We start from the raw sequence: 18,484 nt of genomic DNA, 5'->3' as shown, positions 1-18,484 counted from the left end.
CAGTAAAAGCAGAGAAGTTCTCCCAGTGTGACCACTCCACCTGTTCCCTCCGCAGAGAGAGCGCGAGACAAGAAGTGAGGTTCTGGCACGAGCAGCTGGCTGGGTTCTGTGTCAGTAGAAGCATTCAGTTAAAACTCTCTGTGTGGATAGCATGAGGGAAGATGCCATTTGCACAGAATGGAAAAGGAGTCTTGGCAGATAACCAGTGGGTACTTGTCTAACACTTGCTGCTCTCCACCAGATGAGGAAGAGGAGGAGGAGAATCTCGATGATCAAGATGAGCAGGGAAACCTGAAAGGATTCATTAATGATGATGACGATGAGGAAGAGGAAGAGGAGGAAGAAGCCAGTGACTCTGGAGACTCCGAGGATGACGTTGGCCACAAAAAGAGAAAGCGCAGTAAGTTTTATGGTGATTGTTCGTAGCAGGCCGCAGCGTAATGCTCTCACACTGCCCTGTCGGCGAGCAGAGCTCTCCCACTCTGCCCTGGGTATCTGCATGGGCTGAGGAAGCTGTACACTTCTCACTGGTTGGTCCATTCCCTGCTTAGTAGAGGGAGAGTGTAATTTGTCTCTGCTTTCTTCTCTTAGCTTTTGATGACCGCCTGGAGGATGATGATTTTGACCTCATTGAAGAGAACTTGGGCGTTAAAGTCAAAAGAGTGAGTTGTGTTCCCATGCCGTTGTTAACAGTGTTGTGCATCTTAGCACAAAGGGCTCCTGCCTGGCGTGAGCGAGCGGTGCCTCCCGTCTGTTCCTGCTCTCTTGAAGTCAGTGCAAGCTGTTACAGGCTCTAACGCTCCTTCCATAACGCTTGCCAGAGGCACCTCAAGCCAAGTTGACACTGGTGGTGACAGCACGCAAGCGAGACAGGCCGGGATGCGACGCGTTCCTCAGTAGGCAGTTACGCTGCGTACCCGCTGTGCCCGATGCGCACCTGCAGCGCGGCTCCTGAGGGGTGGCTCTGCTCCCCTGTGTGCCTGCGCTGTGCTGGGCTCCATGCTGCTCCCTCTCAGGTTCCGGCAGAGGAAGTTCAGCGCTGGCCTGGCAGAGACCGCACTGAGCTTGAGTGTCTGTGCCAGGAATTATGTGCACTAACAAGCCTATTTGCTTGCAGCAAAAGTTCAGGCGTGTGCGAAAAATGTCCGATGATGAAGATGACGAAGAGGAAGACTACGGAAAGGAAGAACATGAGAAAGAAGCCATTGCTGAAGAAATCTTTCAGGATGGTGAAGGCGAAGAGGGAGGGGAAGCTGTTGAAGCTCCTGTTGCTCCACCAGAAGAGGAAGAGGAGGAGGAGGAAGATGAATCTGGTGAGTGTGAATGGTCAATTACATCCGAATTTGTCCTAGGATTAAAACACAGGAACTGAGTTAAGACTTTCTCTGAGCTGGAAGTAACCAAAGGCTGTGGCCCTGCTGTGTCAAGCTCTTGCTGGTCTAATTAGTACAATCTTTAGAATTAAATGTTTCTGGGTGGCAGGTTTAGTTTGTCTGTCTAAACAGCTCTGTCCAGAAGCACATTACGTGTGCTGAGGTGTTGAACGTCTCCTCTAAGCTGCCTCCAAAATGGAAATGCTTCAAAAGAGGGAGGTCAAGGCACAGTTTAGTACCTAGCAGCACAGCACATGCCTGCCCTACTTCTCCTCTTCAGCATCAGCCCATCACCACTGCTAGTACCGTATTGAAAGAGTTTCAAGAATTCTTTCTGTCTACTCTCCAAAGCAGCAAGGCCTTTTCTGACTGCGTTTTCAGTGCACTGAACTGCAGATAGTTGCCAGATGCCTTTGCCTGCGTGTGGAAGTTTGTTCTAGCTTGTTATTGCGGTTCAGGTTCCCGGAATGTCTGAGGTTGGTGTAGGAGATGCTGTGGGTAGCTGGGCAGGCTATCAGCCAGCAGCAGCCTAAGTCTGTGGTAGAGGCTCATAGTTGCGCTGGCTGAGCTGAGCTTTGTCAGAGCTACCGGTTGAATATGCGACTGTCCTGGCTGATAAATTGCTTCTCAATGTCCAGACATCGATGACTTCATTGTGGATGACGATGGACAACCTCTGAAGAAGCCAAAGTGGCGAAAGAAGCTCCCTGGATACACAGATGCGTAAGTATTGATTGGAAATTGGCCTGGAGCCTTGAAAACAGTGCTCAGCTTACTTCATTCTTGCAACTGCAGAGTGATTCAGCTTGTGGTTGGATACCACTGGTCTGTTTTCCCAAAGGAACCTAGTAAATTTAAACATGGGGCTTTTAGCCTGTGATTTCTTAAATACCTGACTTGTTCCTTTCTCCCCTAGATTTTTTTACAGGCATACCAAAACCAGTCCCTTAAGAGAACTATTTGCACGTAAAGCTCAGAGTTATGTACCTATCTGTGATTTTTTAGCATAGGTGCAAAACCAAAGCTTAGACTTAGGTGCTCTGGCCACCTCTTTGTGGCTAGAAAGAAGTTCTGTGAGCGGCACCGTGGGGCTGAACAGTAGTTTTTGTCTTCTAGTGCTTTGCAGGAAGCCCAGGAAATCTTTGGTGTGGACTTTGACTATGATGAGTTTGAGAAGTACAACGAGTATGATGAGGAGATGGAGGAGGAATATGAGTATGAGGATGAAGAAACTGAAGGGGAGACCCGTGTACGACCCAAAAAGACTACCAAGAAGCGTGTCAGTCGGCGTAGTATCTTTGAGATGTACGAGCCCAGTGAGCTGGAGAGCAGTCACCTTACAGACCAGGACAACGAGATCCGCGTGACAGACATGCCTGAGAGGTTCCAGGTGAGGGAAGAGGGTCCTGGTGTGCAGGCAGCCTTTCAGCTCCCACCGAGTACAGCAGGCCTGGGACCTGCAGGCCAGCTTTCTCGCCTGGTTGCTGGCTGGATTTTGGCATCTCTTTTTCCCTCTTTGAAGATCCCACCTTTCAAACGTATAGACTGAAACTCTGCATGCAAGCATGACAGTGGCGTGAACGGTTCTAGCTCTGCAAGCCCGGTTTTAGCACTGGTCATAGTTTCTCTTTGGCCACTGGGTGCCAGTGTTGCGTTCCTGCGAGTGATGCAGGGCTTGCGCTCTGCCGAGGATGCTGGATGCTGTCAGTAATCACGTGAGTTGTATCTCTGGATGGCAAGAGTGAAGCTGCAGTGCCAGAGAAGGTTTGCTAGGGTTTTCTGGCCAACACGTAAGTGTTGATGAGTCATGTAACCGTGCAAGGTGTTTTTGAAACTCGCTTTAATCCAAGCGATTGGAACTTACGCTGCTCTCAATGTGAAGTCCTGTTTGTGCTGCTAGGAATGATTCTGTTATCTCGTATTTTTGTCTTAATTTTACCCTGTATTCAGCTTTTCCCTGAAGAGTCTATGCGCTTCGATCTCCCTTTCGTCTATGTTAATGTAATTCTGCGCAGAGGCTTGTTGCCATTCTTTGTGAAATGGGATGTCTGACGCTGCCAGGTTTTCAGAAGGACCTTTTTTCCCATGCCAGTGCACAGCACAAGGGAATGCTTGTGCATAATGTCTTCTGGCCCTGTGTGGCCTGTTCAGACATTTGTGTTGTCTTCATGGATGTCAGTGACGATTAGAGCAGGACTCCTGAAAGAGAATTGCCTGGGACTAAATGCCCAGAGAGGGTTTGGAGCTGCTTTATGTTCTGTTATTCTGTGGCTGCAGCAAGAAAAGTGATAACAAGGCTAGAAGAGGCACAGATAGACTGGAACAGAGGATGTAACAGCAGAGGGTTTGGGAGTCTGGTAGGAAGTGAGGGTACCCAGACTTGATTGTCTCGGAAGATTTTGTACTATTACAAGCCTTTCCACGAGCCTTTAACAGACCTGTTACCTGCTTTTACCTAGTGTAAAGCTGATGCAGGTTTCCTGTGTGCTCAGAAGATGCAGGTGTTGAAGCGCTATCTTCAGCAAAGCCCTTTGGGTGTGGGAGGTACTGAGACCCCACAGGCAACCTGGAGCTCTAACCAATAGTTTCCAGGCTTCTTGAAAACATGTTAGCATGAGCCATGGTGTTGTACATGCCTCTGCTCATTCTGTTGTTTTTTCACAGTTGCGATCCATCCCAGTGAAGAATGCTGAAGATGATGAGCTGGAGGAAGAAGCTGACTGGATTTACAGGAATGCATTTGCAACACCCACCATCTCCTTGCAGGTAAAAGTCCATGCCTAGACTTCTGTGCTACGAGGAGTTGAAGGTGCTGCAGATTTCCAGCCTGGAGACATTGTTACAGGAATCTGCTCAGAGGAATACTGTGTGCAGTATACTTTTCTTTCTGTTGTTTGTTGTTGTTGTTGTTTTGAGCAGGTCATTTAACATGCATGTCTTCATTTTTGCATCCGTAAAAAAGGACAAAAAGGAACACAGACAAGTTGCAAGAATAACTGTCAAGAATGATTGAAAAATCTCTGAGCCACTGTGCACTAAACTAGCATTAGCCATTATCTGCTTTTAACTGTCAATTACCTTGGCCAGATGCTACTTCTCTGTTTTCCTGAAGCCAGTTAGGGCTAGGATGCTTTTCCGTGGTCTAAAATCAGAACTAAGCCTGCATTGCCAGCTAACAAAAGGACCACAATTTTCCAGCCTTAGCTTGGGCTGCTCTTTTAGGGGTCAGGAATACGATCAGCACAATGTGTTTCTCCTTTTAGGAAAGTTCTGACTACCTCGACCGTGGACAAGCCAGCAGCAGCTTCAGCCGCAAGGGGCCGAGCACCATCCAGAAGATTAAAGAAGCCCTGAATTTCATGAGAAATCAACATTTTGAGGTAATTCACAACTCAACTTCATTGCCAAGATAAGGTCTGAGTTGCTGTCTTCTTATCCAGGTAGGATTAGCAGAGGGGCTCTATTTAGGGCAGCAGACTAGAAAGGGCTGAGGTACCGTGTCTGGTTGCCTCTCCTGTGACAAAATGGTGCTTCACTGAAAGTACAGCTAATCTTACGTGGGCTGTGGCAACGCAGCTGGGGCATGGCTTGGCACATCTCCCACATGGTTGCCCCATTAGCTTGTTCTCCCACATGGAGAGTGCCCAGGAGCACTCTCTGGACTCCTGGCTGCCAGGAACAGCCCGGTCTCCTGCTTGGTGGTGATGAGTCTCATTTCTGACCCAGGTCCCATTCATCGCCTTCTACAGAAAGGAGTACGTGGAGCCAGAGCTGCACATTAACGACCTGTGGAGGGTCTGGCAGTGGGATGAGAAGGTGAGGACTGTTTTCACTGCATGTTATCCCAGCAGCTTTTAACATATCTTCCCACCTAGCCTGTTACTTTCAGCAGGTTTTGTTTTGTCCATGGCGACCTTGTATGCTTTCTTTTACCTATAGTTTTTTTGCGTGTTTGCTATCACATGGTAGTAAAAAGTTATCTGACAAAAGAGGGTTCAAGAGAGTTCTTCCCCTTCACTGAGTTCCTTTTGTGTAGTGACTTTTCCTGCAAGGAGTGCAGATTCCTTCTCTACTGTCAGGTAGATCCAAACTTTGATTTTTTTTTTTTTTTTTTTTTTTTTTTTCCTGTTAATACAATCCACCTCTGAGATGAGACCTGCCGCGTGTCACATCTGGGCTTGGCTGTGGATGAAGATTTTGATTATTATTTTTATATGACAAAGATCCCAAGATCCTGGGAGCCCCGCTTTGGGGAAGGGAGGAGACAGATGTGATGCACTGCTGTGGTCTGTTTCACTGTAAGTTTTTGTTCTTGTATTAGTGGACCCAGCTGAAGATCCGCAAGCAGAACCTGACGCGTCTGTTTGAGAAGATGCAGGCTTATCAGTACGAGCAAATCTCTGCTGACCCAGACAAGCCCTTGGCTGATGGAATAAGGGCTCTGGATACTACTGACATGGAGAGGTATGGGCCATGACTTTCTTACATCCATTCCAAAGTGACTTAAAATGTGTGTTAACCTGCCCATACAGCGCAGGCTCTCTGTCCACTGCAGTGCATTGATTTTAGCTTCCCCACAAAGCCGGTAGCGAGAAATATTTAAAACTCTTTTGGAAGATGAGCCCAAGTGCTCCATCTGCCTGACCTGTAGCAGAGCAGGTTCCTTGAGTGCTCTGACCACGGCTCAGCTGCGAGCAGGCTGTAACATGCTGGCTTTGCATGCCCTAGGCTGAAGGACGTGCAGTCCATGGACGAGCTGAAGGACGTGTATAATCACTTCCTGCTGTACTATGGGCGAGACATCCCCAAGATGCAGAATGCTGCCAAGGCTGCTCGAAAGAAGCAAAAGCGTATCCGAGAGGATGGTGAAGAGGAGGAAGGTTCGTCCACAGATTTGCTAGTCTCCTAATTGTGGGCTGACTGAAAATCCTGGTTCGAAAGAATAGTAAGACAGTTTGTTGAAAACCCCAGGTGTTTGCACAGAGCATCTTGGCTGTTCTCTTCTATCTCAAGTTAGTCCCAACTCTTCCAGGCATCTCTGAACATTCTTAGTTTACTGCACAAGTGTTGCTTTTCCCGTGGACTAAATACCACCCCTTATGGCACGGGCCAAAGCAAGGATCAGCCAGCTCAACATGCGTTCTAATGTGCAACCCAGAAATACTGCTATTAAAACTGCAAAAGAGTGAAACTGAAGAGAAGATAGCATTTTCGGGGTATTTTTCTAACCCTGAATAATTTTAAGGCTACTGTGACCTTTGAGATGTGTTTGTGGAGTTTAGGGACTCTGCACAGTATAGGTTGTGTTTGATCCCTTCGCTGTGCTTCCAACACACTGCAGCTGTCTGGATGCTTCTGTAAAGAGACCTTGCTAAACTTATCCTTCCCGTAGGTGAAGGGGAGGATGCAGACGATGATGAACAGAAAGGGCCTGAGCTGAAGCAGGCTTCCCGTCGGGATATGTACACCATCTGTCAAACAGCTGGGCTTGGTAAGGGCTGTTTTTTTATCACGCTGAGTTTGCAGTGTGCTGTGGCCTAGCCCACACGCTCTTGTGGGTGGTGTGGCTCGCCTGTAGAAGGAGGACCTGTAGTTTTACTCAGTATAAGTTACAATACCATTCTCATCATTTTTTTGGTTTGGTTTGTTTTTTTTTTTTCCCCAGATGGCCTGGCTAAGAAGTTTGGTCTGACACCTGAACAGTTTGGAGAGAATCTCCGAGACAGTTACCAGCGTCATGAGACAGAGCAGTTCCCTGCAGAGCCCCTGGAGCTGGCCAAGGATTATGTGTGTAGGTCAGTGTGGGGATCTTCGTGGAGGTCCTGTGGCTGTGATACAGGGGAGGGGATCTGGGTGCATTTTCAAGTCCTAATCCTTCATGTTGCTTTTTTGCTTTTAGTCAGTTCCCAAGCCCTGAAGCTGTGCTGGAAGGAGCCCGGTACATGGTGGCTTTGCAGATAGCCAGGGAGCCTTTGGTCAGACAGGTCCTGAGACAGACTTTCCAAGAAAGAGCTAAAATCAACATTTCACCAACGAAAAAGGGGAAGAAGGTAAGGAAGGGAACTCTGACTGTATGGGTCAGTTCAGGGAGGGATCTAAATAACATACAGATACTCATTTCTGTATCTGAAAACTTCTCCCACATCAGTGGTAACTCTGAATAAATCTTGGAACAGCACGTGAGCTGGGCTGTTGTAGAGGCCAGCCTAGCAGCATGCTGCATTTTTAGTCTCAGTGTTTCATCAGACCTGATTCTTGCTATTGAGATGTTGCCTTCAATAATAATTCTGTTTCTCTGGGACTGGGAATGCGTTCCACTGTGTCCTGCTGGGGAAGGAAATGCAGACTGGCAGGCATAGCGGTGAGGGGTATTGAATAAAAACCATTGTCTGCTACAGTGTACAGAAGGGTCTTTCTTCATGAATGCCCTGCATGCGTGCTGTCTCCCCTCTCTCCCAGGATATCGATGAAGCCCACTATGCCTATTCCTTTAAATACTTGAAGAACAAGCCTGTGAAGGAGCTGCGAGATGACCAGTTCCTGAAAATGAGCCTGGCAGAGGACGAGGCCCTGCTCACTATAGATATCAGCATTGATATGAAAGGAGTGGAGGGGTGAGTCCTCACTGGCGATGCCATCCATGCCTTGAGAGAGCTTGTTTATCCAGTCCTGCCATGCTGTTAGAGCTCTTCTGTAATACAAATTGCTCCTGGAAGTCATGACCTCATGGTTTTCTGCACCTTAAAGTCAAGTAGCCTCTCAGGATCCTGCTTTTTTCTTCATCATAGCAAAACCTTTGACATCTGTCTTATTTATTTGAAGGCAGACTCAGAAGCCTTTACATTTTTGTGAAAGATTATGCTTGTTTCCCAGCCCTCCTCACTGTGTGCGTCTTGGTTCCTTCCTTGCACATCTGAGTAGCCACACTGTGAATATGGATGTGCTGGAGTGGTTGTGGGCTGCCCTGTGTTGCACTGATCAGGCCTCTCTGTGCTGCCAGTATGGTGCTCAGCTGCGATTTGTCTAGCAGCATAGCTTTTGCAGCTGAAGAGGTGTTGATGGGAGGATTGGCTCTTCTCTAAATTTTCCAGGTGGCTCCCTGAATCTGAAGTGCTGCTATTACATCCCTGTGTAGGATTTCTGCCAGTGGTGGTGTCAATGCAGACGTTTGGAGCCCTTCTGTATCTCCTCCTTTCATTTCTTGCAGTTATGGTAGCGACCAGACATACTTTGAGGAAATCAAACAGTTCTACTATCGAGATGAGTTCAGCCACCAGGTGCAGGAGTGGAATCGGCAGCGTACGATGGCTATTGAGCGGTCCCTCAACCAGTTCCTCTACGTGCAGATGGCTAAAGAGTTGAAGAACAAGCTGTTGGTGGAAGCCAAGGAGTATGTGCTCAAGGTGAGATGGGAGACTGGTGGGTTTGAGTCAGAGCTGGGTTACAAATGCTAACAGTCCTGCAGCGCGCTGGGGATAGCTGCTGACAGGCCATACACAAGCTCTTGGGAAGCAGGAGGGGACAGGCAGAGATCTGAGTCTGGTTCTTTCCCAAGGATGGAGAAAAAAGCAGGTATCTCAGCGGGAGGGAGAACAGGCTCCATGGTTCCGGAGAGCTGGTCCCAATCCTGGCAGAATATACTGTCTTGCTTCCTTGAGCAGTCCACGACCTTCCCTGTGGAGAAGGGCTATGCCAAAGTATCTGTGGTGGATTTTCTCACTCCTCTCTCCCCTTCTCTGTTCTACCAGGCTTGCAGCCGGAAACTGTACAACTGGCTAAAAGTAGCTTCCTACCGTCCTGATCAGCAAGTGGAGGAAGATGATGATTTCATGGATGAAAACCAAGGGAAGGGGATTCGGGTGCTAGGCATTGCATTTTCCTCAGCCAGGTAGGAGGAGGGGAATTGCCTCTGGATCCATGTACCTCTTTAGCATTCCTCCATGTCTGAGTGATCTCTGTTCCACAGGGACCACCCCGTGTTTTGTGCCCTTGTTAATGGAGAGGGTGAGGTTACGGACTTCCTCCGATTGCCACATTTCACAAAGAGAAGGAACGCCTGGCGTGAGGAAGAGAGGGAAAAGAAGGTGAGCCTTGGTGCAGCTGTTGTTGAGATGAATATCTGCACGTTGCTTTTGGTACCACGAAATCCACTGTGGGCTGGAAATGAACAGTCAGTCTGAAGACAGCAGAGGCCTTGTCACTCTTGCATGCGAGAATACTGCCTTTTTCCCACCCTGTAACTATTCTGGCAGAACAGTTGCTTCCAGTTAAATTCCAATTCATCTCTTCTACTCCTCTTTCAGGGAGTGGCAGGACCTTGCCATTCCTGAGTTCTGTTGATGTTCGGGTTTTGTGAGTTTATGTGGTCCCAGCTACAGAAACTCCCCTTTTCCTGATTACCTTATAATAGCAAGAGGCTGTGGGACCTCCTGGAGCTTGGGGCAGGTTTTTTACTTCCATTCCCTACTTACACTGATTTCCTGTAACATGGAAGTGTGATGATGTCAGTCTTTCCTCTGCAGAGCTTTCCTGTCTGTCCTTACAGTGGTCAGGACCTGCAAGGCCGGCCTGTGGAAAAGGCGTTTAGCCATGTTCGTGTCGTGGTGGCAGTGGGGGAGGGTTTTCCCTGTGAAATAGGAACCCAATGGGTAGCTAGCTCGGTACAGAAACCCTCTTGCTTTTATACTCTAGCCTGTCTCTCTTTCTTTTCCAGGCCCAGGATATTGAAACCTTGAAAAAATTTCTCCTGAACAAAAAGCCTCATGTGGTGACAATTGCAGGCGAGAACAGGTCAGTCTTTGTGTTCCTTCCACTTCCCAGTTTCTTTGCAATCCTTTCCTCATGCCTGCCCACATTTTACTGTTTCTGTCCATGGTGTGAGGTAACCCCTTGGGGTTATCTCCCCAGGTGATTCCAGGACTCAGCTTTGCGCTCTCCCCTCAATACCTTTGGCTGTCTGTCCCTAGGGATGCTCAGATGCTGATGGAGGATGTAAAGAGAATTGTTCACGAGCTGGATCAAGGGCAGCAGCTGTCTTCTATTGGAGTGGAGCTGGTGGACAATGAACTGGCCATCCTCTACATGAACAGCAAGAAGTCTGAGGTGAACTTTGTTATTCCAGCTATCCCTTAGTCTGTCATTCATGCTGTCTCATCCTCCATTTGTTGTGCTGGCCCTGTGTTGTGTCATCTGCTGCATCATGTGATCCATCTAGACAGTGACGTTCTGATCTTTGGATCAAGGCAAAACATCTTAGGCTTCCCTGAAGAGATCAGCACCAGCAGATGTACAAAGTAGATATTGATGTAGTCTGAAATGCACCTTGCTCAGCTGAGTGGATTGGGTTGTTTCATTTGTAGTTGCAGCAGAGTTCCCTGGAGCCTTTGACCTCAGCTCTCTTTGCCCTGACCACCAAATGCTTCCCTTGTTTCTGTCCCTGTCTGATGTATCTTTGCTATTTGTGCTACAGAGTTTGAAAACACCTTTGGGGTTTTCCCTGATTCTTTGGCCTCTTGCAGAATGAGTTCCGGGATTACCCACCTCTGCTGCGTCAAGCCGTCTCCCTTGCACGCCGCATTCAGGACCCCCTCATAGAGTTTGCCCAGGTCTGCAGCTCCGATGAGGATATTCTCTGCCTAAAACTCCACCCTCTGCAGGTAACTTTTCCTTGTGAGCTCCTCAGGCAGGGGAGATCCTTCTTGCAAGAGAAAGTGGCCTGGAGCAGTTTGCTGTCAAAGAAAGGCATTTAGAGTTGAACTGGTGCAAGTTCTGCCTGTTTTATGCCATATTGAGGCTACGTAGCACCGTTTTTTTTGCCTCCTTTAGCTTATCTACCTCCTGCCTTTAGGTTGTTCTCAGGGCTATCTGTGAGGTGCAGTACAGCTCCTGAGAGCCGGTCTGTCGTGTTTAGCTCAGCTTGTTTATGGCAAACCGTTGCACGCATCTCCTTGCGAGGCTAACGCCTCTCCTTTCTGTCAGGAGCACGTGGTGAAGGAGGATCTGCTGAATGCCCTCTACTGCGAATTCATAAACCGTGTGAACGAGGTGGGAGTGGATGTGAATCGGGCGATCGCTCACCCTCACAGCCAGGCTTTGCTGCAGTACGTGTGTGGCCTGGGACCACGCAAAGGCACTCATCTGCTGAAGGTAAGGAGGCTTCTCTTGCTGCCTGCAAAAACAGTGCATCACCGGTAATGTGTGAGTTGGCTTGATGGCAGCACTGTTATGAGCCGAGTCAGGGTCCTGTGTGCCAGATGCAGCTGACAGCTCCGATAACGTGTGTTTTAGTATGTGTTATCTCACTGCACCTAACCCCAAAGCTGTGCATGGACTTAAGTCCTTGATAGACCCAAGCAACTCGGCAGATCTGTCAATCCTAGCTAGCTCCTGAACCCACAGGGACGGATGTGCTGTTACTGAGTATCAAGACGCCTCCATACTGTAGAAAACACGAGGCAAAAAGCCAGCACTTTTCCTGAGAGTTGGAGCTGTTCCCTGTGGAGTCATCTCCTTTCATACAGTGTTGAGACACAGGCAGGGGGCAACAGTTCATGAGTTGTGATAGGATTATGTCAGATGCTTTGAACACCACAGCGTCCGGTGCGAGTGCTCTGCTTTTCCTGGAGAACTCTTGTGTTTGAATAGTGAGATTTATACTATTACCTCTCTCTCCAGATCTTAAAACAAAACAACACACGTCTGGAGAACAGGACCCAGCTGGTTACGATGTGTCACATGGGACCCAAGGTGTTTATCAACTGTGCTGGCTTCATCAAAATTGACACAGCATCGCTGGGCGATAGGTGGGTATTGGGTTGCGTTCAATGTCATACAGGGTACAGAGTTAGCGTGAGCGACAGTCTGAAGCAATCTTGTTCTGTGGAGTCTGTGTTCCCAGGAATTTCTGTGTGGCCCCTCTGATTTCTGGCCAAGTTCAGATATTGCTGGTTATTAATCTGATTCTTAAGGGCAGCTAAATTCACACAGCAATGTGAGCTGCAGAGCATTAATTATATAGCTTGCTATGGTTTGAAAGACTCTTTGTGGTTGAGAGGAACTAAACTGAGCACAGTTGTTCCCTAACATGCATATCACTCAATAACCCATGTGCACTTCTGCTTAGTTACTCCCTGGTCCTACCAGCAGTATTGTATTTTTCTAAAGTTTTAAGCTTGAGGCATAACTCATCAATTTAGCTTCCTCTTAAACTGGTAACAATACTGGGAAGTTTGTAGAGCACTAGGTTACCAGTAGCTAAAGAAGAGGTGTGTGTTTGGAGGACAGTGGTAACCCAGTTTCTAAATCTCTAGCTGACTGCTTTGCACAGAAGGGTCACCTGCCAGAAATGTGCTTTCTCTAGGGCTGGCACGGTATCCTTCTTGCCTTTGAAAAGCAATTTGAGAGAGGACACCTGGCTGAATCTGTACGTTGAGTGATGCGACTCCACTAGGTGCCTGGTTCTTGCAGGATACAAATCCCAGACATGCAGGAGGCAAAGTGTAGATTCCTCCAAACAGCTGGATGCTGATGGCTGCGCTGCCAGTTGACCACACTTAATTTGTATGACGAGAGAAACTGTAAAGAGCTGTGTGCTCAAAGAGCACCTATAGCATACAGGGTGATCAAATCTAGATAGCATCCAAAATGCCCGGCGCTGTCTTTCCCATGCAGGAGCTGCAGGCTGGAATTTGTGATGTCTTGCCTTGGCTCCTGTTGATTTAGTAAAGAAGAGCTCATTGTGTCCTTTTTAAAGCAGTTTGTTCCACTGAGGGCAGCAGCAACAGAGAAGTGGTGCTCAGCGGCGTGATTTGTTATTGAGCTGATGAAGGTGACTCTGGAACCCTGCAGAGTCCTTGTCTGAACATTGCTTTGGTTTTATTGCAGTACCGATTCCTATATCGAAGTCCTAGATGGGTCTAGGGTCCATCCTGAAACCTATGAATGGGCGAGAAAAATGGCAGTGGATGCCTTAGAATACGATGAGTCGGCAGAGGACGCCAATCCCGCAGGAGCTCTAGAGGAGATCTTGGAAAACCCTGAACGTCTGAAAGACCTGGATCTTGATGCCTTTGCTGAAGAACTGGAAAGACAGGTGCGCTGAGATTCCTGGTGCTGAGAAACAGAGCAGGAGCTCTGCTGTCCAGCTTGGTTTCTTATGTTTTATAGCTGGTGACCCTTATCCTTTTTAGGAGCTGAGAATTTAGCTGTTGCCATTGTAAAATGTATAAACAACCGTGATGAGTATTCAGTGTCTGACAATGGCATGTAGTAAATGCTTACAGAAAGCCTGCTTGGGGCAGAGGGAGGAAGGAGACAGGAGACAGTAATGAGACTGTTTAAGCTGTCCTCCCTGAACTGGTTTAACTTTTTTTCTGAACATATTGGTACTTTTGACCTCCTCAGCATCCTATGACTGAGTTCCACAGTTTGATGGTACTCTGTGCATTCCTGTTTTTAAAAATTTGCTGTTTGATAAATTTCTTGAGTTCTTTTGTAACTTATACTGGCTTCCCTATTCAACTCCTTCCTGCTGCTCACGGGTCTATAACCTTTGAATACCACGCAGGGCTACGGTGACAAGCATATCACTTTATACGACATTCGAGCTGAACTAAGCTGCAGGTACAAGGACCTGAGAACCCCATACCGTTCTCCAAACACAGAAGAGGTCTTCAATATGCTGACCAAAGAAACTCCAGAGACTTTTTATATAGGTACATCCCTGTTTACTAAGAGGGCTCTGGTTTCTGTCATCCTAAGTTGACTTAGGATGTGTAGAGGTGGGGCAGAGGGATCTTGGTGAGGGTGACATTGGGTCAGTGCTGTGATTGCCCCTACATGAAGCAGCTTTTCAGTTACTTGGGGAGTCTCCTGACACCTTCATGCACAGCTTCCATAGATCAAGGGAACTACCCAGCCCTGCAGTTGGCTTTCAGTTTTTCAGTCCTTCCTTCTCCTCTCTTATCACACCACAGGTAAAATGATCATCTGCAATGTGACTGGGATAGCCCACAGGCGGCCACAAGGAGAAAGCTATGACCAGGCAATACGGAACGACGAAACTGGCCTTTGGCAGTGTCCTTTTTGTCAGCAGGATAACTTTCCAGAGCTCAGCGAGGTGAGGCTGCTTCTCCTAATGGGCCTGCCTTTGTCAGGAGTCTGCTGTCGTCAGTCTTGAGCATTTTGTAGAGTTCTTGGGAGACAAGGTATCAGAGCCAAGATTGTATCTGCCGTGCCCCAAGATCCCAACCTGAATGTGGCCTTTGACTGCAAATACAGTCTGTTCCAGTTTTGACTAATTGCTTCAGTATAGATTTGAGAGGTCCTTTATGGCTACATTATGGATTTTAGTGAACTGGGCTAGGAGTGGAATGAACCTGGGGCTAAGCTGACCATTCCTTTGTAAATACATAAGGCAGGCTTGTTTGTGGTCTAGGATTGTGTTTTACGCAGAGAAACTGCCCGTGACATTGAGAACAGAAGGTTGTTCTGCCACCTTCTCATTAAGAACTTACCTGGACTCCCTGCTGTTTAATGCAGCCGTACTTTAGGTCTCTTCTAAACACTGCTGAATTCCAGCCTTGATAATCCGTGGCTTTAAAACCCTATAGTGTTCTTTAGAAGCCCGCGCTAGCTGCAGGCTTGTGTTCAGGGTCTGAAAATGTTCTGACCTTCCTGGTTGCGAAGCCCCATAAGCTGTGCAGAACTGGAGCAGGAAGATTGTATTACTGGGTAGCATTCATTGAAGTCCTCTGTCCCCTGCCCTTCCGCATGTCTCTGCTGGTCGCACCAGTTTCCTGACCCAGCTTTTAGACTTGTTTGAATGTGAGCTGCCGGGGCTATTTTGTTTCCATGTTGAATGACTTTTACTTTTGCCTTGCTTAAGGTTTGGAACCACTTTGACAGTGGTTCCTGCCCAGGTCAGGCCATTGGAGTGAAGACACGTCTGGATAACGGCGTCGCTGGCTTCATCCCAACCAAATTTCTGAGTGATAAGGTGGTCAAGCGGCCAGAAGAAAGGGTGAAGGTATGAAAGCAGTGGATTTCCACATATCCAGCAAGAGCTGGAAGAGCCCGGGGCCAATACCAAAGATTTAGAGTTTGCTTAATAACACTGTTCCATAAATGACTTTTCAAACCTTATTTTCATTTAAGGTCTTTAAATCAGCAGCAGGTTCAGGTTCTGGTTAGTGCCCTTCTCCCACAGTGCAAATCTCTCTTGACAGCTGGTGGGAACTGTGTTAATCGGTTAACATGTTGCGCTGTGGGAGGATTTATTATAGTCTGGCTGAAGTCTGGGTTTAGGAGACCAGAAGGCATTCTAATGCAGAGCTGCCCTTTGTTTCTGGCTTTCTAAAGAGTTCACAGAACTGCTGTTAGATATGCAAGGGTCACTTTCCCTCTCCCATAGCTTTTTCTTCTGTCTCAATTCATTTGTGGAGGTCATCAGAGTTACTGGTCTTGCTCAGGGCAGGGATTGGGTTTCTGAAAGAAACAGAATAATATTTTTATCGCATGATAAAATAGAGGTTTAACATCTTTGCTGTCTTTTGGGGTCCCCCTGACAGTCCCTGCAGGTGATGGATAATCCTGTAAGCTCAGAGGTCTCTTCGCATTTCTTTAAAGAGTCGTTAACATCAGCACGGTTAACTGGACTAAGACATTGCCGTTTTTGTGGTGGTATTTTCTGTTTCCCATTTAAGTAGAGCTGTGCTTTGGGTGCCTTCCACTCTGTTTCTGAACAGACTTAACTGCTTTCTTACACATCATGAAGTCCAGTTTTGCTGCTGCCGTTGTTAAAGATGCGTAATATCACAAATTTAATTGTCCTCAGCCTCCAGACACGCAGTTTGCTGTGTGGTATGGCGCATAGGTAGTAGACATGGTGGAGAACCGCCCATTTTTCCTTTAGTCTCTTTTGGTTTTAGTCATCTTGGGGATCAGTTGGTTTTCAGTTCATATGGAAGGATCACTTGTAAAGGTTGTTTCAGTCTGAAGTAGGCGAGGTAATTTTTACCTCCTTATTGTCAGCGTGACCCCACAGATCGCTCTGTAGCGCAGGGAGGCTGGCGTATCAGCCAAACTTGCCGATCAACTTAGCCTGCCCCTCTCCTGTAGGTGGGAATGACCGTTCACTGCAGGATTATGAAGATCGATATTGAGAAGTTCAGTGCAGACCTGACCTGCAGGACCTCGGACCTGATGGATAAGAACAATGAATGGAAACTGCCTAAAGACACCTACTACGACTTTGACTCTGAGGCAGCAGATCACAAACAGGAAGAAGACCTGAAAAGAAAGCAGCAGCGGACAAGTGAGTCTCTGATTTTTTTTCTCTCCCTCGTAATGCCAGCCTTCTCAGGGTGCTTCAGGAGAACAGGTGCCATTAGACATACACTTGGAATAAAGCAGTTCCTGTTGGAAGCCTAAACACTCCGCTTTGTCCCTCAGCGTACATCAAGAGAGTAATTGCTCACCCATCATTCCACAACATTAGCTTCAAGCAAGCCGAGAAGATGATGGAGACCATGGACCAAGGGGATGTGATTATTCGGCCAAGTAGCAAAGGGGAGAACCATCTGACAGTCACCTGGAAGGTGAACGATGGGATTTACCAGCACGTGGATGTCCGAGAAGAGGGCAAGGAGAATGCCTTCAGCTTGGGCTCTACACTTTGGATTAACACAGAGGTAAGAGCCCCGCAGAGCATGCCTGGGAAGGAGTTGGTGGGGAAGGAGAAGTACCTATTTGTCAGGGACAGGTTGGCACAGCCTTTCCGTCCCTGCAGCTACTTTCAGACTTGGAGGGTAACTTCCATTGCAGTTCTCCAGATTCTCAGACAATAGTCAGCTTTTTTTTTTTTTTCCCCCTCAAAACATCCGGCTTTGCTGTGATGCTGTATGCTGAGAGCTGTATCCTAGAATCAGAGTTCCTCATCGTGCACCCTGAATATCTCTTTAAATGTGTTTGTTCAAAGGAGTTTGAAGACCTGGATGAAATTGTTGCTCGCTATGTCCAGCCAATGGCTTCTTTTGCCAGAGACCTGTTGAATCACAAGTACTATCAGGACTGCAACGGTGGCGACAAGAAGGTGAGCCTGTCCCAGGCTGTGGTAGCTTGTGTGGGAGATATAGGAGCGTTACATAAATTTATTTTTCTCAGGACAGTTCTTAAACTCTGACATGAGCTGCTGCTGGATTGAGCTCTCTAGTATTCCTCTTGTTGCTTGGGGCTTAGCAGTCAGTTTCCTGCTGTCAGTCTCAGGAGGATTCTGTCTGGGAGCAGTGGAGTTAGGATGGCAACGGGAGTCTGATGTGGTTACAGCAGTGTGCCAGAGCAGCAAATTGCCTAGCCAGCAAATATCACTGAAGGGAGAGTATTGGCTTTCTGTGACCTGGTGACATTTGTGCACCAGCCCTGCACAGAAACGGTGCAGTTCATGGTCCTTTATGGATTGCTAGCATCAGGGGGAGAAAAAGAGCTCACCACAGCATGGAGGGAGATGTCTGTAGGCCCTGTGGGTTGCTAAAAATGTAGGCTCTCCTTAAGCATTTCTCTTCTTTCTCTCTCTAATTAGAAGCTGGAAGAGCTGCTGATAAAGACCAAGAAAGAGAAACCAACATTTATTCCCTACTTTATCAGTGCCTGTAAAGATCTACCTGGCAAATTCCTGTTGGGATATCAGCCTCGAGGCAAACCAAGGTAAGTGAGAGGCAAGCCCAGCATCTGCGGCTGAGTACTGCCAGTACCATGCCTCAGCTTATTGCTGCCAGTTTCTCTTCCAGCTCTGTCAGTATCCCCGTAAGTCATGCCTCCACGTACCCAGGGTTTGGCCTCCTGACAGTAGAAGATCCGTGTTTAGCAGTAAATCTCGACCAGGAGACTCCTGTGTTTCTAACCAGCTGGCTGCCACGAGCAGCACTGCCCCATGCAGAGGGTGTCACTGGGGTATAGGCAATGGTTGATAGATTTTTGGGTGGAAAAGCGTGGTATTTTGGAGCAATTGTTTGAAAACAAAATTGAAGTGGTTTGGGTAGATCTGTCCCTTCGTTATCAGTACGTCCCTTGCCTGAGTTTGTAGGCTATGCCTGTTCTGACTGTGACTTGTTAGC

At 47.7% G+C, this 18,484-nt stretch overlaps 1 protein-coding gene across 3 annotated transcripts in view; it reads left to right on the top strand.

Moving 5' to 3' along the window:
• The window catches only part of SUPT6H (SPT6 homolog, histone chaperone and transcription elongation factor), a 29,045-nt gene that overhangs the window by 6,884 nt on the left and 3,677 nt on the right, over positions 1–18,484 (top strand). For all 3 annotated transcript variants that reach the window (XM_086762950.1, XM_086762949.1, XM_086762953.1), the window contains 30 exons: positions 242–400; positions 592–662; positions 1,118–1,313; positions 2,012–2,096; positions 2,490–2,763; positions 4,038–4,139; positions 4,637–4,753; positions 5,100–5,189; positions 5,695–5,837; positions 6,102–6,253; positions 6,766–6,864; positions 7,039–7,168; positions 7,273–7,423; positions 7,833–7,987; positions 8,581–8,776; positions 9,122–9,261; positions 9,340–9,457; positions 10,087–10,163; positions 10,340–10,475; positions 10,892–11,029; positions 11,352–11,519; positions 12,048–12,175; positions 13,257–13,464; positions 13,939–14,086; positions 14,348–14,490; positions 15,259–15,399; positions 16,491–16,686; positions 16,824–17,062; positions 17,350–17,463; positions 17,950–18,074. In XM_086762950.1, coding sequence (XP_086619076.1) covers positions 242–400; positions 592–662; positions 1,118–1,313; positions 2,012–2,096; positions 2,490–2,763; positions 4,038–4,139; positions 4,637–4,753; positions 5,100–5,189; positions 5,695–5,837; positions 6,102–6,253; positions 6,766–6,864; positions 7,039–7,168; positions 7,273–7,423; positions 7,833–7,987; positions 8,581–8,776; positions 9,122–9,261; positions 9,340–9,457; positions 10,087–10,163; positions 10,340–10,475; positions 10,892–11,029; positions 11,352–11,519; positions 12,048–12,175; positions 13,257–13,464; positions 13,939–14,086; positions 14,348–14,490; positions 15,259–15,399; positions 16,491–16,686; positions 16,824–17,062; positions 17,350–17,463; positions 17,950–18,074 — 4,339 coding nt within the window. The remainder of the gene's footprint in view (positions 1–241; positions 401–591; positions 663–1,117; positions 1,314–2,011; positions 2,097–2,489; positions 2,764–4,037; positions 4,140–4,636; positions 4,754–5,099; positions 5,190–5,694; positions 5,838–6,101; positions 6,254–6,765; positions 6,865–7,038; positions 7,169–7,272; positions 7,424–7,832; positions 7,988–8,580; positions 8,777–9,121; positions 9,262–9,339; positions 9,458–10,086; positions 10,164–10,339; positions 10,476–10,891; positions 11,030–11,351; positions 11,520–12,047; positions 12,176–13,256; positions 13,465–13,938; positions 14,087–14,347; positions 14,491–15,258; positions 15,400–16,490; positions 16,687–16,823; positions 17,063–17,349; positions 17,464–17,949; positions 18,075–18,484) is intronic.

This window comes from Chlamydotis macqueenii, chromosome 19, assembly GCF_036417535.1.
Source record: "Chlamydotis macqueenii isolate bChlMac1 chromosome 19, bChlMac1.mat, whole genome shotgun sequence".
Classification (NCBI taxonomy): Eukaryota; Metazoa; Chordata; class Aves; order Otidiformes; family Otididae; genus Chlamydotis; species Chlamydotis macqueenii.
This window is presented reverse-complemented; position numbering and strand designations above follow the sequence as displayed.